This window comes from Carcharodon carcharias, chromosome 3, assembly GCF_017639515.1.
Source record: "Carcharodon carcharias isolate sCarCar2 chromosome 3, sCarCar2.pri, whole genome shotgun sequence".
Lineage (NCBI taxonomy): Eukaryota > Metazoa > Chordata > Chondrichthyes > Lamniformes > Lamnidae > Carcharodon > Carcharodon carcharias.
Genome location: NC_054469.1, coordinates 53,062,853 through 53,088,379, shown reverse-complemented (window position 1 = coordinate 53,088,379; position 25,527 = coordinate 53,062,853). Strand labels below are relative to the sequence as shown.

Below are 25,527 nucleotides of genomic sequence, written 5' to 3'. Positions count from 1 at the left end.
CATCATCTGCATGCTTGACACGAGACTCCCGAAATGAGCGCTCTACTCGGAGCTTCGACATGGCAAGTGAGCCCCAGGAGGTCAGAGGAAGTGCTTCAAGGACACCCTCAAAGCCTCCTTGAAAAAGTGCAACATTCCCAGTGACATCTGGGAATCCCTTGCCCAAGACCGCCCGAAGTGGAGAAAAGCATCCAAGAAGGAGCTGAACACTTCAATTCTCATCACCAAGGGTTAACTGAAGCCAAGAATCAACAGTGAAAGGAGCGCGTGGCAACCTGGTCACCCTACCCACCTGTTTCCCCTACCACTGTCTGCCCCCACCTGTGACAGGGACTGTAGGTCGTGCATTGGGCTCTTCACAGTCACCTGAGAATTCATTTAAAGTGTGGGAGCTAGTCATCCTTGACCTCAAGGGACTGCCTAAGGAGGACACCCAGATCTCTTTGAATCCCAGAGCTCTGCAATCTCTCACCACTTAGATAATATGCTTCTTTTTTATGCTTCCTGCCAAAGTGGACAATTTCACATTTGCCCACATTATGCTCCATTTGCCAGATCTTTGCCCACACACTTAACCTAAGTCCCTTTGTAGCCTCCTTATGTCCTTTTTACAACTTACTTTCCTACCTATCTTTGTGTTGTCAGCAAATTTAACAACCATACCTTTGGTCCCTTCACCCAAGCCATTTATATAAATTGTGAAATGTTGAGGCCCCAGCACTGATCCCTGAGGCACACCACTCGTCACATCCTGCCAACCAGAAAAAGACCCATTTATGCCAACTCTCTGCTTTCTGTTAGCTAGCCAATCTTCTAACCATGCCTACATGTTACCCCCTACACCATGAGCTTTTATTTTCCACAATAACCTTTGATGTGGCACTTTATCAAATGCCTTCTGGAAACCTAAGTACAGTACATCCACCGGTTCTTCTTTATCCATAGCACATGTTACTGCTTCAAAGAACTCCAATAAATTGGTTAAACATGATTTCCCTTTCACAAAACCATGTTGACTCTTCCTGATTGCCTTGAATTTTTCTAAGTGCCCTGCTATAACAATAACTTTAACAATAGCTTCTAACATTTTCCGTATTTTCTGTTTTCTGTCTCCCTCCCTTTTTGAATAAAGGAATTTTCTATTTTCCAATCGAATGGAACCTTCCCCAACTCGATGGAATTTTAGAAAATTAAAATCAATGCATCAACTATCTCACTAGACACTTCTTTTAAGACCTTGGGTTGATGTTCATTTGGACCTAGGGACTTGTCAGCCCGCAGCCCTAACAGTTTGCTCAATATCACTTCCCTGGTGATTGTAACTTTCCCTGAGTTCCTCCCTCCCTTCCATTTTCTGGTTTACAGCCATTTCCGGGGTATTACTTGTGTCCTCTATAGTGAAGGCGGATGCCAAATACCTGTTTAATTTATCCGCCATCTCCCTACTTTCCATTATCAATTCCCTAGATGCACTTTCTATAGAACCAATGCTCACTTTGTTAACTCTTTTCTTATTTAAATATCTATAGAAACTCTTACTATCCATATTTATATTACCAGCTAGCTTTCTCTCGTGCTCTAATTTTTCCCTCCTTATTAATCTTTTTGTCATTCTTTACTGTTCTTTATATTCTTTCCAATCTTCTGACCTGCCACCTGTCTTTACTCAATTATATGCTTTTTCTTTAAATTTGGCACTGTCTTTAACTTTTTTATTTAACCATGGATGGTGGGCCCTACCCTTCGCATTTTTATCTCATTGGAATGTATCTATTCTGTGTTCTGAATTATCCCTTTAAATGTCTGCTACCGAACCTCTATTGACCTATCTCTTAACCTCATTTGCCAGTTAACTTTAGCTAGCTCCACTTTCATGCCCTCCTAATTGCCCTTATTTAAATTTAAAATACTAGTCTTGGACACACTCATCTCTCCTTCAAAATGAATGTAAGATTCAATCATATTATGACCACTGCTACCTAGGGGTGCCTTCACTATGAGGTTATCAATCAATCCTATTTCGTGCACAATACCAGGTCTAGTATAGCTTGCTCTCTGGCTGGCTCCAGAATATGCTGTTCTAAGAAACTATCCCAAAAACATTCTATGAACTCCTCATCTATGTTATCTTTGCCCATCTGATTTTACCAGTCTATATGTAGATTAAAATCTCCCATGATTATCGCCATACCTTTCTGACAAGCTCCCATTATCTCTTCTTTTATAAAAACAGAATTACCTGGAAAAACTCAGCAGGTCTGGCAGCATCGGCGGAGAAGAAAAGAGTTGACGTTTTGAGTCCTCATGACCCTTCAACAGAACAACTCTTTTCTTCTCTGCTGATGCTGCCAGACCTGCTGAGTTTTTCCAGGTAATTCTGTTTTTGTTTTGGATTTCCAGCATCCGCAGTTTTTTGTTTTTGTTTTTATCTCTTCTTTTATAGTCTGTGTAGTTACAATTAGGGGCTGTACGCCACTCCCACAAGTGACTTCTTGATTGCCTTGATCATTTCTCATCTCAATCCAAACCACTCCTACATCCCAGTTTCCTGAACTTAGGTCATCTCTCGCTAATGTGCTAATACCATCATTAATTAACAGAGCCACCCCTCAACCTTTTCCTAACTTGCCGTCTTTCCTAAATGTCACGTCATCTTCAATATGCAGGTCCCAATCTGTATCATCCTGCAGCCATGTCTCTGTAATGACTATCAGATCGCACTTATTTATTTCTATTTGCGCCATCAGTTCATCTGTTTTGTTTCAAATGCTAGGTGCGTTTAGATACAGAGCCTTTAGTTTTGTCCTTTTATTATTTTTGTAGCATCCAGCCTTACCTGCTGATTTACGCTTGGATTTGTACTCTCTCCCGTCCTGTCATGGTCTGTATCTCATTTCCCATATTAATACTATTCTCTCTTGCCTTGTCTCTACTCTTTAGTTTATCACATTCTCCCAAATTTGATCCCTTGCCCCCACTATTCAGTTTAAAACTCTCTCAACTTCCCTAATCAGCGTTCACTGTCATTTCTTCTCTGAAACTGACCATGACTTGAAGTCCACACATGCACAATTAAAGGCAGAAATTCAGAAGTTGCTGTCAGCGATTCTACACTTCTCTGTAGGCTGTGCTGTAACACCTGCAGACTACAAACAATTTGAAATCATCACAGTGACGAGAACGTAACCCATAAAACAGCACTATCCCTGTTAAAAACTGCTGAGTAAGTTACACTTTGTTAATGAGATGAAACTAGGTTTTTTTAATGGCGTTTTAAGTCATAGGCCTGGATTTTCTGGTCCTGCGGATCTTTCGCTGGTCCGTCAAATTTTCCATCCCACCTGCAACAATTCCTGCCACAGACGGGACCGGAAAATCCCAACCATAGTTACTCCTGAAGAATCACTCAGGAAACAGTTTTATATTTTTGTAATTCCAAATTTTTGCATTCTGCTAATAATTTCAAGTTTTTAATTGCTGTACTTATTATAAAAAGTAAAGAATAAGAAGTGCCTTTTACTTCCTCGTTTGCTGAGAGAATTTTTCAGTGTGATTCGCCGCTTACCCTGCTTAATGAGATTGCTGTTGTTGGAAGCCTGGAGATCCCCTTGACTTGCTGCCAGATTCAAATCATGTAGGAAAAGGGGAAATGCACAGCACAGAGGTTGCTAGATCATCGCAGGCAGCTTTCTTCGGGATCAAAGACAAGTTCTGTCACTTTGTTGCTTTCTGCCAAATCCGGACCAATGTTATGGGTGGTGGCTGAAGGAGCTGCAGTCTCTCATAATCCTCACTTACCCTCTTCCTTTGACCAGCTATTCTTATTTCTGTCTTTTTCAAACCTGTTATTTCCATTACATTCACTTTGAGGGACTACAGGACTTGACTGTTTTCGTGGTATGATACTCTGAAAGTTTCCACCCTTATGCATGCCAGCTCCTGTAGCCAGACTATATTTGACAAGGGATGTCTGGGCTCTGCCGGATTAGGGACGCCTACAGATTTTACAGCTCTCTAAAGTGGTTTTCACTCATCAGCATGAATGAAGCACTCAAATAATACAGGAATTTGAGTGGTACAGGTAAAGTCCCTCCTGCATACCTTTTAGTTTACAGTATCAGAGTGGTAGAACAGCAATTTGTCTCCATCTGCACACCTATAGGACTGAATTTTTAGGTCTTGGGGGGAGCAAGCACAGAGGTGGACAAGGCTGAAAATTCATGGCATCGGCTGGAGTGCCACAAGCGGAATTGGGGTCTGACAGAACTACCTGCCCACATGTGGCAGCTTTTAAAAAACATTCTTTTATAGGATTATGGACATCACTGGCGAGGCCATCATTTGTTGCCCATACCTAATTGCCCTTGAGGTGGTGGTGGTGGTGAGCTGTCTTCTTGAACTGCTGCAGTTTGTGTGGAAGGGACTTTAAGGATTTTGGTCCAGCGACAGTGAAGGAACGGTGATATAGTTCCAAGTCAAGATGGTGTGTATCTTGGAGGGGAACTTCAGGTGGTAGTCTGTGGCCCTTGTCCTAGGTGGTAGAGGTCATGGGTTTGAAGGGTGTTGTCGAAAGAGTCTTGTTGAGTTGCTGCAGTGCATCTTGTTTATCGTACACACTGCTGTCACTGTGCATTGGTGGTGGAGGGAGTAAATGTTAGGTTGGTGGATGGGGTGCTGATCAAGCGGGCTGCTTTGTCCCGGATGGTGTTGAACTTCTTCAGTGCTGTTGGAACCAATTCAACTGGTAAAAAAACTAAAGGCCTATTGTCGGAACCTAGTCAGCTTCCAGACCTCTGGAAACACCGGAGAACAGCATAGCTGCCCTATGGTCCCTTGGCAGCAGACCTGGGGGGTGCTAGTGCACCAGGCTGGCATGGAGGCCCTCCTTGTCTGCCAGGCTTCAGCAGTAGCTGAAGGCCACAGGCACCCCACTTCCCCCATCCTGGCCCAGCTGCTAGATCATTTCTTAATTTAAATTCACAAAATTGGAGAGGGGGAACCTCCATCTTGGGATGCCATCCCCCTTAGTTACCATGAAAGGCAGTGTCTGCTTCTTTGATGCTGGAGGGCCTCCTACTGGCCCACCAGCTTCAAAAGCCTACCGTGTCATTAATTGGACAGTGAGGCCACTCTCTGAAGCCTAGGGGAATCTTGCCCGTAGTTTCAGGGGCATTTTCTGAAAGGAACCAGCTAAAATAGGAAACTTGGAGACCTAGTCCTCCATTTTTGGGTAGAATTGATTGTTTCAGGTACCCAAATGATATTTCTTACTCTCTAGCAATTTATTTACAATAAGTATTATGATGCTGGAAAGATCAGCTTATGCACTAGTATCATTTTAACCAATTAATTAAACTCAGGGAAATGGGAGCAACGCTTAGACCTGCAAAGTTTGTCATTCATCAAGAGCATTCAGGCATGTATCATAAATAGGCTGCCAGTGGAGTAAAATTTAAAAAGATGCAATTTAATATTATAGCATGCAACACATCCAACATTTAATGATCAGAGTCAATTAGCAAAATTATCCTTTTACATTGCAAGAAGGGGAAAAGCTTGATCATGCTATCTTTATCACCACTCTACAAGTTTCTCGACATAATGCTCCAGAGATTATTTCTTCAAGTGGATCTTTTTTGTCTGAAATGGCTTCAGAAAAACACCTCCATTCTTTGCCGAGTACAAGCTAATCCAGGCTAAAATACTGCATTGTTTGCAATAATTCTAAAATTCCAGGAAATTGAGGATTGATCTCACAAAGTGCTACTTGACACCTACCATATGGAACATGCATATGGTATGAAAACAGAAAATGCAATAATACATAATGGTTTCACCAATATTTAAAAAGAGAATAGATAGGTAAATGTTTCAGATAGATATCAGAACTGGCAAAGAATAGCCATGCAAAATTTTTAAACAGTTTCTATCTGAGCAGGCTCAAGGGGCTGAATGGTCTACCCCCGCTCTTAATTCGTATGCCGATAGATGCACTGTACATTTTCAGCTTTCGCGGTTTTTCTTTCTACCTTGGCAGGTTTGACTACCCATGTTATTTTACACAGCTTTTCCAGTATTGAAAGGCATAGTGAATCCAATGTTCCACTATGTGTCATGTCTTGAAAAAAGGAAACAGAAATCACCTCCTTGTAACTTGGGAAAAGCCTTGTAACTGGAGCAATCTTGCTTCTGCTATTTCAAACTGCCACTAGTGAAGTCAGTAAGCTTGCTTCAATTATTTGATTGACCCATGCCTAGAGACATTTAATAGCACATCATCTACAAGATAAAAAGGTGGCTAGAAACTTGTTTTGCATTTTTCATAGTTAACACACAGAAGTGAAATGTTCTGGATGGTGGAACAAACCAAACTACACAGGTTATTATGTACTGTATGAGAGTGAGCCAAGTGCAATATCACATAGACCTGGATGGTTTCCAATGTAAACTTTTCAAAGACAGTCACGTAGTTTATCAAATATGGGATGGTACCTGGGGACTAAACACTGGTTGTGCAGCAATCATTGAACATGAAGAATTGAAGCTCCAGTTGACCTGTCCCATGCATTTTGCATGTTCCAAAACCAATGCTGCACAAAATGATTAACTAAATTACTCATGGTTATGTTAGTAATAATGTGGTCATTAAAAAGTCAGCTCAGGGCCTTTCTAATAAGTCTCTGATGTGATGTAATCCCTGGATTGTATGTGTAAAGACATGTCCAAAACATTGTTTGGAGGAGAACTTGGGATATTTTCAACAGTGCTCATTCTTTACCACCCACTGAGTTAGAACAATCAAAATCTTTAGAGGGAAGAAGAATGGCAGTCAATATATGGGTCCAAATAGTATACTTTATTTTTATTTATTCTTTCATGGGTTGTTGCTCATCTCTAATTGCCCTTGGTTTAAGTGGCTTGCTAGGCCATTTCAGAGGGCAGTCAAGAGTCAACCACATTGCTATGGGTCTGAAGTCACATCTGGACCAGACCAGGTAGGGACTGCAGATTTCCTTCCCTAAAAGACATTCATGAACAAGATGGGTTTTTACAACAACTGATAATAGTTTCTTGGACACTGAGACTAGCTTTCAATTGAATTTAAACTCTACCAGTTGCCATGGTGGGATTTGAATCCATGCCCGCAGAGCGTTAACCTGGATTACTAGTACAGTGACAATACCAGTATGCCACATGTCCCCTATACTTATTAATTAAATAGACAGGCATGCATTTTTTGGTTAGTGAAAAAGCCACAGCGTTCACCACTAACATTGGAGATAACTTCCCACAAAGAGCTAATGATCTCTGTGGCCTGGGTTTCAACTCTCCTGTTTGCAGCATAAACTCAAAGGAGATTTCCGCTGTCCAGCAACAGTTATATCATGAAGCAGGTTAAGCAGCTGATCGATCACAATGGAGAATTCTCAGTATCCTTCAGATTTTAATAATTTTACAGACAGTGAAATAAAAATTGGGAAGGTAGAAGCTGAAATGTCATTTTTTAAAAAAAAAATCATGTTTTTTTTATTCATAGTGAAGAAATTTGACATTCCACATATATAGAATTAGCTTTCAGTGCCAGAGAGGCTGTTCAGCAGAAATTATGAACCTAGTATGCAGATAAAAACCCAGTTACACCTCATTCAACAAGGTATAACACTTGCAAAGATTTTTAAAAGTCATGTGTCCATTGCTGGGGACAACAGTTATAACCTTTGGAGGAACAGGAATTCGCTGACAGCAACTTCTAGATTTCCTTGTTTAACTACACCAGTTTGAGGTCAGAAGTTGCTCTCCATTTCATAGTTGTAATGATGGCAAACAATGACAGTTTTGCCATCATTACAACCTAAACCATTATACTGCTGTATTAGTGGAATTTGTGGTCTGCAGTTGTGTACTAAAATAAGCTCTCCAGCACTCTAAACATTTTACTCTGTTTTTGAATTTTGCTAATATTTTCCACATCCAATACTTACAGATTAGGAATTTAAAATACATGAAGTGTTGGATCATTTGGGGCTCTGACCCAAATTTTTAATTCTTCTCTGGCCATGGGTGAGGTGCCAGAGGACTGGAGAACAACAAATGTGGTTCCATTATTTAAGAAGGGTTGTAGAGATAAGCCAGGGAACTACAGGCCAGTGAGTTTCATGTCAGTGGTATATAGCAGGTACAGGCAACAAGAAGCAAATGAGGTACTTGTAGAGTATAGAAAATGTAAGAAAATACTAAAAAAGGCAATCGGAAAGGCAAAAAGAAGACATGAGGTTGCTTTGACAGATAATGTGAAGGTAAACCCGAAGGGTTTCTACAAGTATATTAAGAGTAAAAGGATAGTAAGGGACACAATTGGTCCCCTTGAAGATCAGAGTGGTCGTCAATGTGTGGAGCTTCACGAGATGGGGGAGATTTTAAACAGTTTTTTTGCATCAGTATTTACTCAGGAAACTGGCATAGTGTATAAGGAAGGAAGGGAAACAAGCAGTAGTTTCATGGAACATATAGAGATTAAAGAGGAGGAGGTGCTTGCTGCCTTACAGCAAATAAAGGTAGATAAATTCCCTGGGCATGACATGATATTCCCTTGGACCTTGAGGGAGACTAGTGTAGAAATTGCAGGGGCCCTGGCAGAAATATTTAAAATGTCCTTAGCCACGGGTGAGGTGCCGGAGGATTGGAGGGTAGCTCATGTTGTTCCGTTGTTTAAAAAAGGCTCCAAAAGTAAACCAGTGAGCCTGACATCAGTAGTAGGTAAATTATTGGAAGGTGTTCTGAGAGATCGAATATATAATTATTTGGACAGCCAAGGGCTGATTAAGGATAGTCAGCATGGCTTTGTGCGTGGTAGGTCGTGTTTAACGAACCTTGTAGAGTTTTTCGATGAGGTTACCAAGAAAGTAGATAAAGGAAAGACTGTGGATGTTGTCTTCATGGACTTTAGTAAGGTCTTTGATAAGGTCCCACATGGGAGGTTAGTTCAGAAGGTTCAGACACTTGGTATCCCTGGAGAGGTTGTAAACTGGATTTGAAATTGGCTGTGTGGGAGAAGACAGAGAGTGGTAGTGGATGATTGCTTCTCAGACTGGAGGTCTGTGACTCGTGGTGTGCCTCAAGGATCTGTGCTGGGACCATTGTTGTTTGTTGTCTATATCAATGATTTGGATGATAATGTGGTGAATTGGATCAGAAAGTTTGCTGATGACACTAAGATTGGAGGCGTTGTGGACAGCAAGGAAGGCTTTCAAAGCTTGCAGAGAGCTCTGGACCAACTGGAAAAATGGGCCAGAAAATGGCAGATGGAATTTAATGCGGAAAAGCATGAGGTGTTACATTTTGGCAGGTCAAACCAAGGTAGGACATACACAGTATACGGTAGGGCACTGAGGAGAGCGGAGGAACAAAGGGATCTGGGAGTTCAGATACATAGTTCCCTGAAAGTGGCGTGACAGGTAGACAAGGTTGTAAAGAAAGCTTTTGGCATACTAGCCTTCATAAATAAAAGTACTGAGTATAGGAGTTGGGACGTTATGGTGAGGTTGTATAAGACATTGGTGAGGCCAACTTTGGAGTATTGTGTGCAGCTCTGGTCACCTAACTACAGGAAGTATATCAGTAAGATTGAGAGGGTGCAAAGAAGATTTGCTAGGATGTTGCCGGGTCTTAAGGAGTTGAGTTACAGGGAGAGATTGGACAGGTTGGGATCTTATTCCTTGGAGCGTAGAAGAATGAGGGGAGCTATAGAAGTTTACAAAATTATAAGGGGTATAGACAGAGTAAATGTGAGTAGGCTCTTTCCACTTAGATTAGGAGAAATAAACACGAGAGGACATGGCTTTAGGGTGAAAGGGGAAAGGTTTAGGGGGAACATTAGGGGGAACTTCTTCACTCAGAGAGTGGTGAGAGTGTGGAACGAGCTACCAACCGACGTGGTAAATGCGGGCTCACTCTTAAGTTTTAAGAATAAATTAGATAGATACATGGTTGGGAGAGGTCTGGAGAGTTATGGACTAGGTACAGGTCAATGGGACTAGCGGAATAATATTTCGGCACAGACTAGAAGGGCCAAATGGCCAATTTTCTGTGCTGTAGTGTTCTATGGTTCTATGGATGAGCACTTGGCACGTCAAAACATTCAAGGCTATGGGCCAAGTGCTGGTAAACGGGATTCGGTAGGTAGGTCAGGTGTTTCTCATGTGTCGGTGCAGACTCGAAGGGCCTCTTCTACACTGTGATTCTGTGATTTTGAAATGGTTAAATGTATGGGGGTAAAAATTTCCACTTTGGGCACAGTCAGGAAATTGCACCCAAAATGTGCCTGAAATTGCACATTTTGTTCGGCTTCAATTTTCCACGAACATTCATCTGCAGAGTCACAAATATAAAATATGCTATAAAGTAGAACAATCCAGCAGCGCAATAAAACATCATTGTTCCTTTATCTTTCCATTGAAGAAGTATTTGAGTGTGGCAACCTGATGCAATTTTATTAATACAGCTGAAAATGCTCTAATAGCAAAAATAAAGTTTTTCTAAAATAAGGGTGTGCAGTCCTCCACTTATGGGTAGTTGGATTTAAAGGCCTGGGTTTTCATCCCTGAGGCAGGTAGAGGAGTCAAGAAAATTCCTGGCTTGCCCATCCACCTCGGGAGAAAGTGCCCACAAGGGTAGGATTTGCATTATGGATTGCAGGCTGGAGTCCAACCAGCTGACCCGAGAAAAAGTTCAGAGGCAACCACAGGGACTTCCAGGTGCCGAGGCACTGATTAAAAGGCTTGCATCGGTGCTGTGGGACTTCATCCCAATTAGAATCATAACAGCCCTCCAGCCTTCACTCCCCCACACACTCAGCATACCTAATCCATGCCCCCCCATGCCGAGCTGTGGCACTTCAATGCCCATTGTCCCTCTATACACCGTATAGAACCAATTAACCCTGCCTATAGTGACAATAGGATGTGTAAAAAAGCTTTAAAAATATAATTCATTCATAACTTTCCACTATGTTGAAAAAAAGTCCAGTTACTACAGGGCAATAAAAGTGTCAATCATCCACACCTTTCAAAGTTTCAATAGCTAAAATTGCAACTACATCAAACATTTTAACTTTGTGTAAATAAATATTGTGCAATTGACAGCAGGGGTCAGAGAGACAGAGCTGTCAATCAAGTAATGCTTTCACTTGGGTGTTTCAACAGACTAATGGATGTCCAAGCTCGCAGACAATGCCAAGCATCATTATGTATTTTTGGCTGAGAGCCCTGACATCTTTTAGAGGGGTATGGCTTGGCATGCGGGATCATAAAGGGCCATGAGTGTGCATGGTGGGGCATGCCTTGACATGGAGGCATGAGGGACCACAGGGGTTGTTTGGGGGAGGCATACATTGGCTTGGGGTGCACAAGGATGATCTTTTGAACTTGCCTTTTAAAAGGTCTCCTCATACAGACTATGGTTCACAACACCACTGAGTTGCCAGGAGCCACGACTCATTGAAGACCTGGCCCAATTCCATAAAAATTTCAGAGGACTAGGACATCCCTATCTCTGCAACGGAACCAACCAGGTCAGGAGTGCAGGGTGCAGGCTTTTGACCTGAACTGACCTTCATCCTTAGAAGGCACTCGCAAAAATCAGGAACCCTAGGAATGGGGTCAGGAATGCCAGAATCAGGGCCCAGCTATTATTTTTTTTAAAGGTCTCCAGAGTCATCCTGAATCTGTGAAAATCTAGCCCCAAATCACTGAAAATTACTTCAAAAGAGTACTGAACTATTTAATAGTTTCAAAGCAAATTACTGCGGATGCTGGAAATCTAGAACAAAAACAAAAATACCTGGAAAAACTCAGCAGGTCTGACTCACTGAGTTTTTCCAGGTATTTTTGTTTTTGTATTTAATAGTTTCATTGGTGTATACCATTCACGTTTTTTCTGACAATTAAATACTTTTAATATGAGAAATTTCTGAAATGTGCCTACAAGTGCATGTATGACTAACAAAATTCGAAGAGCCTTCTCCAGTCCAATACAACTGCTGGAATCTGACAATTTCGACCAGGAGGCATGGCCAGTTTTGTGGGTGGGGCTTGATTTTAGTGAACCAAGTCTTGAATCAGTGGAAACAAACATGGAAAACATGGTTTTCAATGTAATTCACTTATGCTTAAAATTCACAAATTTGCTATGCTGGTTTAGCTGATTCTACCCGGATTGCACTGATATGATGAGGGGAAAGAACAACCCTATGGATTTTCCTCAAGGCAACTAATCAACTATTCTACTGATTGATTCTTTTTTCCTTCCTGGATTGCATAAAGGATGGTCACCCAAGACAGAAGTTACATTTGTAAAGTTCCTTTCACATCCTCAGTGATCACACAAAATGTTGTGCCCTTTTAACAAAAATGAATAGTTCAATTCCTCAAGCAGTCCATACATAGTGTTCCTTAGGCATAGTTTATTTAATATTAGTAATTGCTTGGCAGCATTGCACTAGTTGGCTTTCATAATCCTCCATGCAAATTCCAGATCTAGACCATATCATTATTAAGAGTCCCGTCCATATGGAGAAAATGAAAATCTAAATGAAAATTGTTTCAGACTGTTCAACCTTCTCATCAGTCACCAACAGTTGGAGCAATAGCAGTACTAAAGAGGCCTGGAAGTAAGTCATGTGACTTCTATCTTGGCTGGTAATGGGTGCATGACAACAGGAGACAAAAAGATTCAGCACAGGGAAAAAATAATAGTATTCTAGCCTCTAGGAAGATTAGCATGCTTTCATGTGCTCAAGAGTTGAAAGACAATTTTGCTGAACAATGTCAGTGAATTAAATAGCTGACTATGCAAACAAACGTCTGAGTGACGAACTTAGTAAATACAGAGAAGGCTTTTCTCAGGGGATAAGTTGTCAGTCCTGTTCTCCTTCCATCATTGATTGGGTTATAAGAGATAAGAAGACTGAAATGGTCTTCGCTACATTAGGACTTTTAGCTATTGCTATAAGCTACAGTAGAACAATTAAATGTTTTTTTTAAAAACAAAAAAAACTGCGTATGCTGGAAATCCAAAACAAAAACAGAATTACCTGGAAAAACTCAGCAGGTCTGGCAGCATCGGCGGAGAAGAAAAGAGTTGACGTTTCGAGTCCTCATGACCCTTCGACAGAACTTGAGTTCGAGTCCAAGACAGAGTTGAAATATAAGCTGGTTTAAGGTGTGTGTGTGGGGGGCGGAGAGATAGAGAGAGAGAGAGGTGGTGGGGGGGGGGGCGGTGTGGTTGTAGGGACAAACAAGCAGTGATAGAAGCAGATCATCAAAAGATGTCAACGACAATAGTACAATAGAACACATAGGTGTTAAAGTTAAAGTTGGTGATATTATCTAAACGAATGTGCTAATTAAGAATGGATGGTAGGGCACTCAAGGTATAGCTCTCGTGGGGGTTTTTTTTATATAATGGAAATAGGTGGGAAAAGGAAAATCTTTATAATTTATTGGAAAAAAAAAGGGAAGGGGGAAAACAGAAAGGGGGTGAGGATGGGGGAGGGAGCTCACGACCTAAAGTTGTTGAATTCAATATTCAGTCCGGAAGGCTGTAAAGTCCCTAGTCGGAAGATGAGGTGTTGTTCCTCCAGTTTACGTTGGGCTTCACTGGAACAATGCAGCAAGCCAAGGACAGACATGTGGGCAAGAGAGCAGGGTGGAGTGTTAAAATGGCAAGCGACAGGGAGGTTTGGGTCATTCTTGCGGACAGACCGCAGGTGTTCTGCAAAGCGGTCGCCCAGTTTACGTTTGGTCTCTCCAATGTAGAGGAGACTACATTGGGAGCAACGAATGCAGTAGACTAAGTTGGGGGAAATGCAAGTGAAATGCTGCTTCACTTGAAAGGAGTGTTTGGGTCCTTAGACGGGGAGGGGAGAGGAAGTGAAGGGGCAGGTGTTGCATCTTTTGCGTGGGCATGGGGTGGTGCCATAGGAGGGGGTTGAGGAGTAGGGGGTGATGGAGGAGTGGACCAGGGTGTCCCGGAGGGAGCGATCCCTACGGAATGCCGATAAGGGGGGGGTGAAGGGAAGATGTGTTTGGTGGTGGCATCATGCTGGAGTTGGCGGAAATGGCGGAGGATGATCCTTTGAATGCGGAGGCTGGTGGGGTGATAAGTGAGGACAACGGGGACCCTATCATGTTTCTGGGAGGGAGGAGAAGGCGTGAGGGCGGATGCGCGGGAGATGGGCCGGACACGGTTGAGGGCCCTGTCAACGACCGTGGGTGGAAAACCTCGGTTAAGGAAGAAGGAGGACATGTCAGAGGAACTGTTTTTGACTGTAGCATCATCGGAACAGATGCGACGGAGGCGAAGGAACTGAGAGAATGGGATGGAGTCCTTACAGGAAGCGGGGTGTGAGGAGCTGTAGTCGAGATAGCTGTGGGAGTCGGTGGGTTTGTAATGGATATTGGTGGACAGTCTATCACCAGAGATTGAGACAGAGAGGTCAAGGAAGGGAAGGGAAGTGTCAGAGATGGACCATGTGAAAATGATGGAGGGGTGGAGATTGGAAGCAAAATTAATAAATTTTTCCAAGTCCCGACGAGAGCATGAAGCGGTACCGAAGTAATCATCGATGTACCGGAGAAAGAGTTGTGGAAGGGGGCCGGAGTAGGACTGCAACAAGGAATGTTCCACATACCCCATAAAGAGACAGGCATAGCTGGGGCCCATGCGGGTACCCATAGCCACACCTTTTATTTGGAGGAAGTGAGAGGAGTTGAAGGAGAAATTGTTCAGCGTGACAACAAGTTCAGCCAGACGGAGGAGAGTAGTGGTGGATGGGGATTGTTCGGGCCTCTGTTCGAGGAAGAAGCTAAGGGCCCTCAGACCATCCTGGTGGGGGATGGAGGTGTAGAGGGATTGGACGTCCATGGTGAAGAGGAAGCAGTTGGGGCCAGGGAACTGGAAATTGTTGATGTGACATAAGGTGTCAGAGGAATCACGGATGTAGGTGGGAAGGGACTGGACAAGGGGAGAGAGAAGGGAGTCAAGATAACGAGAAATGAGTTCTGTGGGGCAGGAGCAAGCTGAGACGATCGGTCTACCTGGGCAGTTCTGTTTGTGGATTTTGGGCAGGAGATAGAAGCGGGCCGTCCGAGGTTGGGCGACTATCAGGTTGCAAGCTGTGGGAGGGAGATCCCCAGAGGAGATGAGGTCAGTGACAGTCCTGGAAACAATGGCTTGACGTTCAGTGGTGGGGTCATGGTCCAGGGAGAGGTAGGAGGAAGTGTCTGCGAGTTGACGCTCAGCCTCCGCGAGGTAGAGGTCAGTGCGCCAGACAACAACAGCACCACCCTTGTCAGCGGTTTGATGACAATGTCAGGGTTGGACCTGAGAGAATGGAGTGCAGTAAGTTCAGAGAGAGACAGGTTAGAATGGGTGAGAGGAGCAGAGAAATTGAGACGACTAATGTCGCGCCGACAGTTCTCGATGAAAAGATCGAGAGAAGGTAAGAATCCAGAGGGAGGGGTCCAGGTGGAGGGAGAATATTGGAGATGGGTAAAAGGATCCGTTGAACTGGGAGAGGACTCCTGCCCAAAGAAGTGAGCCCGGAGACGAAGACGGCGGAAGAAGAGTTCAGTATCATGCCGAGCCCGAAATTCATTGAGGTGAGGGCGTAAGGGTATGAAACTAAGTCCTTTGCTGAGCACTGAACGTTCAGCATCGGAGAGGGGAAGGTCAGGGGGTATAGTGAATACACGGCTGGGGTTGGGATTGGAAGAAAGGGTGGGGATGGAGGGACAGGCAGGGGTGGAGGGTCCTAGATGGGTGTTGGTGTCGATGAGTTGTTGGAGCTTGCGTTCCTTAGCACTTGAGAGAAAGAGAAAAAGTTTCTTGTTGAGGCGTCAGATGAGCCGAAGGATAAAATGAAACTGGGGGCACGCGCAGCTTTGAAAAAGGGTACGGCGGTGCTGCTGGAGGGAGAGGTCGAGTGTGTTCATATGGCGGCGCATGGCACTGAGAGTGGATTTCAGAATGTGACGGGAACAGCAGTCCGAGAAACGTTTTATGTCCCGGAGATACCTGTAATCCTGGGTGGGTTCGAAACATGAGGGGTGGAATTTTAGTTGAAATCCACGTGGGGTAAGTCGGAGACGGAGACAGTCACTGAGAAAGGAGATATGGCTGTGAAAGCGGGTTTTAGTAAACACCTTGTCAAACACTAGGAGGGAAATGGAAAGCAACGAAGGTGAGCAAGACAACAGAGAGATACGGAAATCTTGTCGCAGAGAGGAACAGAACTTCTTCAAGGAGGTAGGCATTTCTTGAAGAGCAGTGGCAGTCAATTAAACACAGAGATAAAAACAAAAAAAACTGTGGATGCTGGAAATCCAAAACAAAAACAGAATTACCTGGAAAAACTCAGCAGGTCTGGCAGCATCGGCGGAGAAGAAGAGTTGACGTTTCGAGTCCTCATGACCCTTCGACAGAACTTGAGTTCGAGTCCAAGAAAGAGTTGAAATATAAGCTGGTTTAAGGTGTGTGTGTGGGGGGCGGAGAGATAGAGAGAGAGAGAGGTGGGGGGGGGGGGCGGGGGTGCAGTGTGGTTGTAGGGACAAACAAGCAGTGATAGAAGCAGATCATCAAAAGATGTCAACGACAATAGTACAATAGAACACATCGGTGTTAAAGTTAATGTTTTTTTTATTCATTCATGGGATGTGGGCTTCGCTGGCTGGACCAGCATTTATTGCCCGTCTCTAGTTGCCCTTGAGTAGGTGCTGGTAAGCTGCCTTCTTGAACCGCTGCAGTCCATGTGCTGTAGGTACAGCCACAGTGCTGTTAGAAGGGCGTTCCAGGATTTTGACCCGGCTACAGCGAAGGAATGGCGATATATTTCCAAGTCAGGATGGTGAGTTACTTAAGGGGTACTTCCAGATAGTGGTGTTTCCAGCTATCAGCCGCCCTTGTCCTTCTAGATGGTAATGGTTGTGGGTTTGGAAGGTGCTGTGGAAGGAGCCTTGGTGAATTCCTGCAGTGCAACTTGCAGATGGTACACACTGTGGCTACAGTGTGTCAGTGGTGGAGGGAGTGAATGTTTGTGGATGTGGTGCCAATCAAGCGGGCTGCTTTGTCCTGGACAGTGTCAAACTTATTGAGTGTTGTGGGAGCTGCACTCATCCAGGCAAGTGGGGAGTATTCCATCACACTCTTGACTTGTGTCTTGTAGATGGTGGACAGGCTTTGGGGAGTCAGGTGGTGAGTTACTCGTCACACGATTCCTAGCCTCTGACCTGCTCTTGTAGCCACAGTATTTATATGGCTAGTTCAGTTTCTGGTCAACGGTAACCCCCAGGATGTTGATAGTGGGGGGATTCAGTGATAGTAACGCCATTGAATATCAAGGGTGATGGTTGGATTCTCTCTTGTTGGAAATGGTCATTGCCTGACATGTGTATGGCGCGAATGTTACTTGCCACACGTCAGTCCAAGCCTGGATATTGTCCAGATCTTGCTGCATTTGACATGGGCTGCTTCAGTATCTGAGGAATCGGGAATGGTGCTGAACATTGTGCAATCATCAGTGAACATCCCCACTTCTCACCTTGTGATGGAAGGGAGGTCATTCATGAAGCAGCTGAAGATGGTTGGGCTGGGGCATTACCCTGAGGAACACCTGCAGTGATGTCTTGGTGCTGAGGTGACTGGCCTCCAACAAACACAACCATTTTCCTTTATATTAGGTGTGACTCCAACCAGCGGAGAGTTTTCCCCGATTCCCATTGACTCCAGTTTTGCTAGGACTCCTTGATGCCACATTCAGTCAAATGTGGCCTTGATATCAAGGGCAGTCACTCTCGCCTCAGCTCGGGGTTCAGCTCTTTTGGCCATATTTGAACCAAGGCTGTAATGAAGTCAGGAACCTAGTGGAACCTAAACTGGGCATCAGTGAGCAGGTTATTTCTAAGCAAGTGCCGCTTGATAGCACTGTCGGTGACCCCTTCTATTACTTTACTGATGATCGAGAGTAGACTGATGGGGCGGTAATTGGCTGCGTTGGATTTGTCCTGATTTTTGTGTACAGGATTTACCTGAGCAATTTGCCACATAGCCAGGTAAATGCCAGTGTTGTAGCTGTACTGGAACAGCTTGGCTAGGAGCGCGGCAATTTCTGGAGTGTGCGTCTAAAATACTATTGCCGGAATATTGTCAGGGCCCATAGCCTTTGCACTATCCAGTGCCTTCAGCCGCTTCTTGGGGCAGCATTCTCCGGTCAATGAGCGGGGTGGGACCCGCTCACTGATGCATAAAATGATGCGGGGTGACGTCAGGCGTACGCCCCGAAGTCACCCTGCATCATTTAGATTTTCAGTTCGGTGGATGCGCAACCAACTCCGCTGCGCGCCCGCATCAGTCAATGGCCTATTAAAGCCATTAAAAAAGTAATGAATATGATTAAAGGTTGGCGGGCAGGCGAGGGGCTCAGGCAGCCTTCCGAAAGAGCATGAAACCTCATCCATGGGTGGGATGAGATTTCATGAGAGATTTAAAATGGTCGGAAAATTTTTTAAAAAAGTAATGGACATGTCCCAGCTCATGTGACAGTGTCACGAGGAGACGTCAGGAAAATTTTTTCTTACCCTTAATAAATTTTTATGAGTTCAACTGATCTCCCTGAGGCAGCACTTTGCCTCAGGGAGATCTGTGCGCTCTTCTGCATGCATGCACGAAAGAGCGTACAGACCTGCTCAGGCAAACCCCACTGCCTGCACAGGGAGCGCACAGCGCTTCCGGGCGGACGTCACGCTGGATAGGCCTTAATTGGCCCACCCATGTAAAATGGCGGCACGCCCCCAATGGGGAGCGCTGATCAGGAACCCACCAACTCCTGCACAACCCCCCCGATGGGGGGAAATTGCTGCCCTTGATGTCATGTGGGGTGAAGTGAATTGGCTGAAGACTGGCATCTGTGATGCTGGGGACCTCTGGAGGAGGCTAAGGTGGATCATCCACTCATCATTTATGGCTGAATATTGTAGCAAATGCATCAGCCTTAACTTTTGCATTGATGTGCTGGGCTCCTCCATCATTTGAGTATGGGAAAATTTGTGGAGCCTCCACCTCCAGTAAGTTGTTTAATTGTCCACCACCATTCACGACTGGGTGTGGCAGGACTGCAGAGCTTAGATCTGATCAGTTGGTTGTGGGATCACCTAGCTCTGCCTATCACTTGCTGCTTATACTGTTTGGCACACATGTAGTCCTGTGATATAGCTTCACCAGGTTGACACCTCATTTTTAGGTATGCCTGGTGCTGCTCCTGGGCATGCCCTCCTGCACTCTTCATTGAACCAGGGTTGATCCCCTGGCTTGATGGTAATGGTAGAGTGGGGGATATGCCGGGCCATGAGCTTACAGATTGCGGTTGAGTACAATTCTGCTGATGCTGATGGCCCACAGTGCCTCATGGATGCCCAGTCTTGATTGCTGGATCTGTTCGAAAGCTATCCCATTTAGCACAGTGGTAGCGCCACACAACACGATGGAGGATATCCTCAATGTGAAGGCGGGACTTCGTCTTCACAACGATTGTATGGTGGCCACTCCAACCGATGCTGTCATAGACAGTATGCAGTATGAAGGAATAATACATGGATTCAAAGCACTTAAGTAATTTTAGATTGTTTATTTCAACATATATCACCACGAGTTTAGTATATTCATGAAGACTAACAAACCAAAGCTTTTGTGTTTTGAAGAAATGGGTTTACTTACATGACATTGTACATCCAATAGGCACACTTTATTCTTGGCCAATACATGTCGAACAGAATCTATGCTTGTTCCATACAAGTTTCCTCTGTATTCTCCATGTTCAATAAACCTGAAAAAATCAGAATCAAAATAGAATTGGTCAACTGTTGACCCATATTTTTAAAAAGACTACTTTTATTAGAAAGTGGAAGCTATAAATAATGCATACAGGCAATTTATAGTTATGAAATACACTTAGTCATTTGAAGTCAGTGAAATAAATTCAAACAAAACCTGTAATATAAACAGAGAATGCTCTGTAAAACTAAGCAACACACTGCTTTCGCTCACATGAAAATACAAATACATATCAAACCTTCATAGAATACATCAAATTATTTCTAATATCTGCTAATTAGATTTTGAATATATGGTACTAGTTTATGATAAGAATACAGTGATGCCAAGTTTAAGAATTTGATAACAGAATAATATTGTAACATTTAACTCCCTGAGCAACTTGCCGATCTGATTTCCCAAGCAACCTATTGTTCAAATATTCCGATACTTTTCATCACTGCATCTGAAACTTTCCAGATGTGCTGGCATGAAGCAGAATGTGCCATTTTTCAACTCACTTGTTATTTTGTACATCTGTCTCAAACAAGTGCTTGGAAATAAAATGATATTCCACTCCATCAGTTTCCTGGCTTCTTTTTGGCCTCGTGGTATCTGTGGATGACAAAACACAAAAATAAATATTCTTAGCATTGCCAATATTCAGCTGGTTGTTCAAATCAGTTTAAAGTATCAGAAACAGATACTATTGATGCTATTTGCTTCTTTTAAAGCCTAAAAATTTTAAACCTATGTTAATCTAAACAGTCGCTTGATTTTAGTGTAATTAAAGCAATAAGTTTGTAAGATTTCTTTTCTATTTTATTGAAGCATTTGGCAAACATGCCCATCTACAGAAACATAATTAAAGCACTTGAAAATTTCTTCATGTTGTTGAGTCCAGAGTTCCTAAATTAAAATAAATTACAACTGACATATTACCTAATATAATCCAGCATTATTCCTACTGCTAATAGAAAATCTAGCTATGTTATGTGGTCGAATTTTAACGTCACCTCGACTGCTGCTATTCAGAAATATGGCAAACTGTCACTTTATTCCTCAGCATAGTCCTTTTTAAAGCCAAGATATGAGGCAGTGGAATGGTATTTTATGCAGTAGATTGAAAAGTTTTTCCTCTATACCTCATAAATGTCAGGATGGCTACGAAAAGCTGACAATTATACGGAATAAAAGAAATAATACCACACTTAGAAGGGAAACCCTTGCTGATTTAAGAAAAGTAATTAACTGCATATTGCTTCCTCCACATGCATTATACCACCGAAGCATATTCTTTGCTTAAACAATAAACAGTTTTGTACACGGCATGCAAGTGACACAAAAAACATTAAAAAATGATATTTTCATGCTCCCACTACACATCCTGAGCCTTTTAAAATTACATTTTTTTTGAGGTCAAAGAGACAGCATCACATTTCATTAAATATTTCATAAATGTTCCTGGCAAGTGCACCATGTTTTGAGTAGAACTGGCTCCTGTATAAAATACTACAGACTAACTTATTCTCTTGTGATTAACAGTAGAATAAGATAGTAACAAGAGGTGCAAAGATAATGGAAAAAAATTGAATGACTTAACACAGAATATAGGGAGTGTAAGTTAATGCCATAAACCAGAATGATTTTTGGAATGTAGCCTAATCTAAAGGTTGGCTTGAAGCCGTTAATTTTTGATGAATTATTGTGCATAACAAATCTTTATTACTCCATGGAAAAGTTGCAACGTTGGTCAACCCTGACTGGTTTCTTTTTACTGCTTTCTCAATCAGCACCAAAAGTCTACCAGAGAATAAAGATCACTCGTTCTAACTTTTCCTACAGGAATTAAAGGTGTGACTTTACAAATTCACTCTCTGGCATGGAGCATTTCCCATAATTTTAATGGATGGAAAATTTTAAAGATGTGGTGACTGAATTTCTCATATGAATTTCGGCAAATTCCTATGATTACCCCATAAATCTTAATAATTGTCATTAATCCCCTCCATTCAAAATAAAATTACCGTTTCTGTATTTAGGATTTCATTTATTTTAGCAGATATTTTAAAAAATCGTTTAAAAGTCTTGAGCACATAATATTAATGAATTATTGAAGATGGGTACACAACCACCATGGTTATTTGTGACATGAGGGAATGGTTTACATGTTTCCTATCTGACTGCTGCCAATTGTTGCCAGCCAAGTAGCTCCAAATGTTTCAATTTGCATAGTAACCAATACATAAAAACAAAAGCAGCACATCTTTTTTCCCTTGTTCAGCCTACTATCTAAACTAGGAAATTGAACAAATCCATCTGAAAATTTTACTAATGCAGTTCATGCAAAAATGTACCCAAAAGTACCACTAAATTTAATAGGGTTATAATTAAAAAGTAATAGAGCAAAGCAATTTATTTTATTTATTCATTTACGGGATGTGGGTGTTGCTGGCTAGGCCAGCATTTATTGCCCATCCCTAATTGCCCTTGAGAAGATAGTGGTGAGCTGGCTTCCTGAATGCTGCAGTCCCTTGGTGTAGGTACACCCACAATGCTGTTAGAGAGTGAGTTTCAGGATTTTGACCGAGCGACAGTGAAGGAATGGCAATATGTATGCTAATCAGGATGGTGAGTGGTTTGGAGGGGAATTTCCAGGTGGTGAAGTTCATATGTATCTGCTGCCTTTGTCCTTCTAGATGGTAGCGGCCATGGGTTTGGAAGGTGCTGTTGAAGGAGCCTTGATGAGTTTCTGCAGTGCACCTTGTAGATGGTACACATTGCTGTCACTGTGCATGTGGAGGTGGAGGGAGTGAATGTTTGTGGATGTGGTGCCAATCAAGCAGGCTGCTTTGTCCTGGATGGTGTCAAGATTCTTTAGTGTTATTGGAGCTGCACTCATCCAGGCAAGTGGAGAGTATTCCATCAGAATCCTGACGTTTGCCTTGGACAGGCTTTGGGGAGTCAGGAGGTACTTGCCACAGGGTTCCTAGCCTCTGACCTGCTCTTGTAGTCACAATACTTACATGGCTAATGTTGACAGTGGGGGATTCAGTGGTAATGCCATTGAAGGTCAAGGGGTGATGGTTAGATTTTCTCCTGTTGGAGACGGTCATTGCTTGACACTAGTGTGGCACGAATGTTACTTCCCACTTGTCAGCCCAAGCCTGGATATTGTCCAGATCTTGCTGCATTTGGACATGGGCTGCTTCAGTATCTGAGGAGTCGCAAATGGTGCTGAACATTGTGCAATCATCAGCGAACATCCCCATTTCTGACCTTATGATGGAAGGAAGGTCATTGATGAAGCAGCTGAAGATGGCTGGGCTCAGGACACTATCCCGAGGAACTCCTTCAGTGATGTTCTAGAACTGAGATGATTGACCTCCAACAAACACAACTATCTTCTTTTGTGCTCGGTATGACTCCAACCAGAGGAGAATTTCCCCTCTGATTCCCATTGACTCCAGTTTTGCTAGGGCGCCTTGATGTCACACTCAATCAAATGCTGCCTTGATGTCAAAGGAAGTCACTCTCAGCTCACCTCTGGAGTTCAGCTTTTTGTCCATGTGTGAACCAAGGCTGCAATGAGGTCAGGAGCTGGGTGGCTCTGGTGGAACACAAACTGAGCGTCAGCGAACAGGTTATTGCCAAGCAAGCGCCGCTTGATAGCACTGTTGAAGATCCCTTCCATCACTTTACTGATGATCGAGAGTAGACTGATGGGATGGTAATTGGCCGGGTTGGATTTGTCATGATTTTTGTGTACAGGACATACCTGGGCAATTTTTCACTTTGCTGGGTAGATAGCAGTGTTGTAGCTGTACTGAAACAGCTTGGCTAGTGATGCTGCAAGTTCTAGAGCACAAATCTTCAGTACCATTGCCAGAACATTGTCAGGGTCCATTGCCTTTGCAGTATCCAGTGTCTTCAGCAGTTTCTTGATTTCATGTGGAGTGAATCAGATTGGCTGAAGACTGGCATCTATGATACTGAGGACCTCTAGAGGAGGCCGAGATGGATCATCCACCCCACATTTCTGGATGAAGATTGTTAAGAATGCTTCAGCCTTATCTTTGCACTGATGTGCTGGGCTCCTCCATCATTGAGGATGGGGTTATTTGTGGAGCCTCCTCTTCTAGTGAACTGTTTCATTGTCCACCACCATTCATGACTGGATGTGGCAGGACTGCAGAGCTTAGATCCGATCTGTTGTTTGTGCAATCGCTTAGCTTTGTCTATCACTTGCTGCTTATGCTTTTTGGCATACAAGTGGTCCTGTGTGGTAGCTTCACCAGGTTGACACCTCATTTTTAGGTATGCCTGATGCGGCTCCTGGCATGTCCTCTTGCCCTCTTCATTGAACCAGAGTTGATCCCCTGGCTAGTTGGTAATGGTAGAGTGGGGTTTATGCCAGGCCATGAAGTTACAGATTGTGTTCGAGTATAATTCTGCTGCTGCTGATGGCCCACAGCACCTCATGGATGCCCAGACTTGAGTTGATAGGTCTGTTTGAAATCTATCCCATTTAGCACAGTGGTAATGCCACACAACACAGCAGGGTATTTTCAATGTGAAGTCGTGACTTCGTCTCCACAAGGACTGTGCGGTGATCACTCCCACCGATACTGCCACGGCAGGTTAGTGAGGATGAGGTCAAGTATGTTTTTCCTTCTTGTTGGTCCCCTCACCATCTGCCGCACACAGAGTCTAGCAGCTATGCCTTTAATACTTGGCCAGCTCGGTCTGTGGTAGTGCTACCGAGCCACTCTTGGTGATGGACATTGAAGTCCCCCACCCAGAGTACATTCTGTGCCCTTGCGACCTTCAGTGCTTCCTCCAAGTGGTGTTCAACATGGAGGAGTACTGATTCATCAGCTGAGGGGTGGCGGTATATGATAATCAGCAGGAGGTTTTTTTTGCCCATGCTTGACCTGATGCCATGATGCTGGAGGCTGAAATCGATGTTGAGGTATCCCAGGGCAACTTCCTCCCGACTGTATATCATTGTGCTACCACCTCTGCTGGATCAGTCCTGCCGGTGGGACAGGACATACTCAGGGACGGTGATGGGAGTGTCTGGGAAATGATCTGTAAGGTATGACTCCATGAGCATGATTATATTAAACTGTTGCTTGACTAGTCTTTGAGACAGCTCTCCGACTTTTGGCACTAGTCCCCAGATGTTGGTCAGGAGGACTTTGCAGGGTCAACAGGGTTGTGTTTGCTGGTGTCGTTTCTCATGCCTAGGTTTATGCCAGGTGGTCCATCTTTTTTCATTTCTTTTTATTGACTTTTTAGTGGTTTGACACAACTGAATGGCTCGCTAGGCCATTTCAGAGGGCATTTAAGAGTCAACCACATTTTGGATATAGCATCAGTAAGGATTGGACAAGGAGCAGGTGAATTCAAACTGCATAGCATAAGGGGAAAAGTACAGATTAAGCAATTTCAGAAACAAAATTAAGTGTCTGAAAATATCTCAAAATGAGTTCAGTGCTCTGTTCCAATTTCTACACACTTCCCTCTATTTTGCTTAGTTTTGCATAATTTCCCAAATCTCACTTGTTAATCTTTAGCTTTTATTTAGCTGCTTTATTTTCTTATTTTCTAAAAGGCTGTGTTTTGTTTGTTCTTAGACAAAATTTTATTTGGATTCTTACT

General features: G+C 43.3%; 1 protein-coding gene across 8 annotated transcripts in view; it reads right to left on the bottom strand.

The window, feature by feature from the left end:
- mpp7a (membrane palmitoylated protein 7a) overlaps positions 1 to 25,527 on the bottom strand; it is a 519,275-nt gene that overhangs the window by 20,450 nt on the left and 473,298 nt on the right. For all 8 annotated transcript variants that reach the window (XM_041184801.1, XM_041184806.1, XM_041184807.1 and 5 more), the window contains 2 exons: positions 20,385 to 20,478; positions 19,768 to 19,876 (listed from right to left, as the gene is read on the bottom strand). In XM_041184801.1, coding sequence (XP_041040735.1) covers positions 19,768 to 19,876; positions 20,385 to 20,478 — 203 coding nt within the window. The remainder of the gene's footprint in view (positions 1 to 19,767; positions 19,877 to 20,384; positions 20,479 to 25,527) is intronic.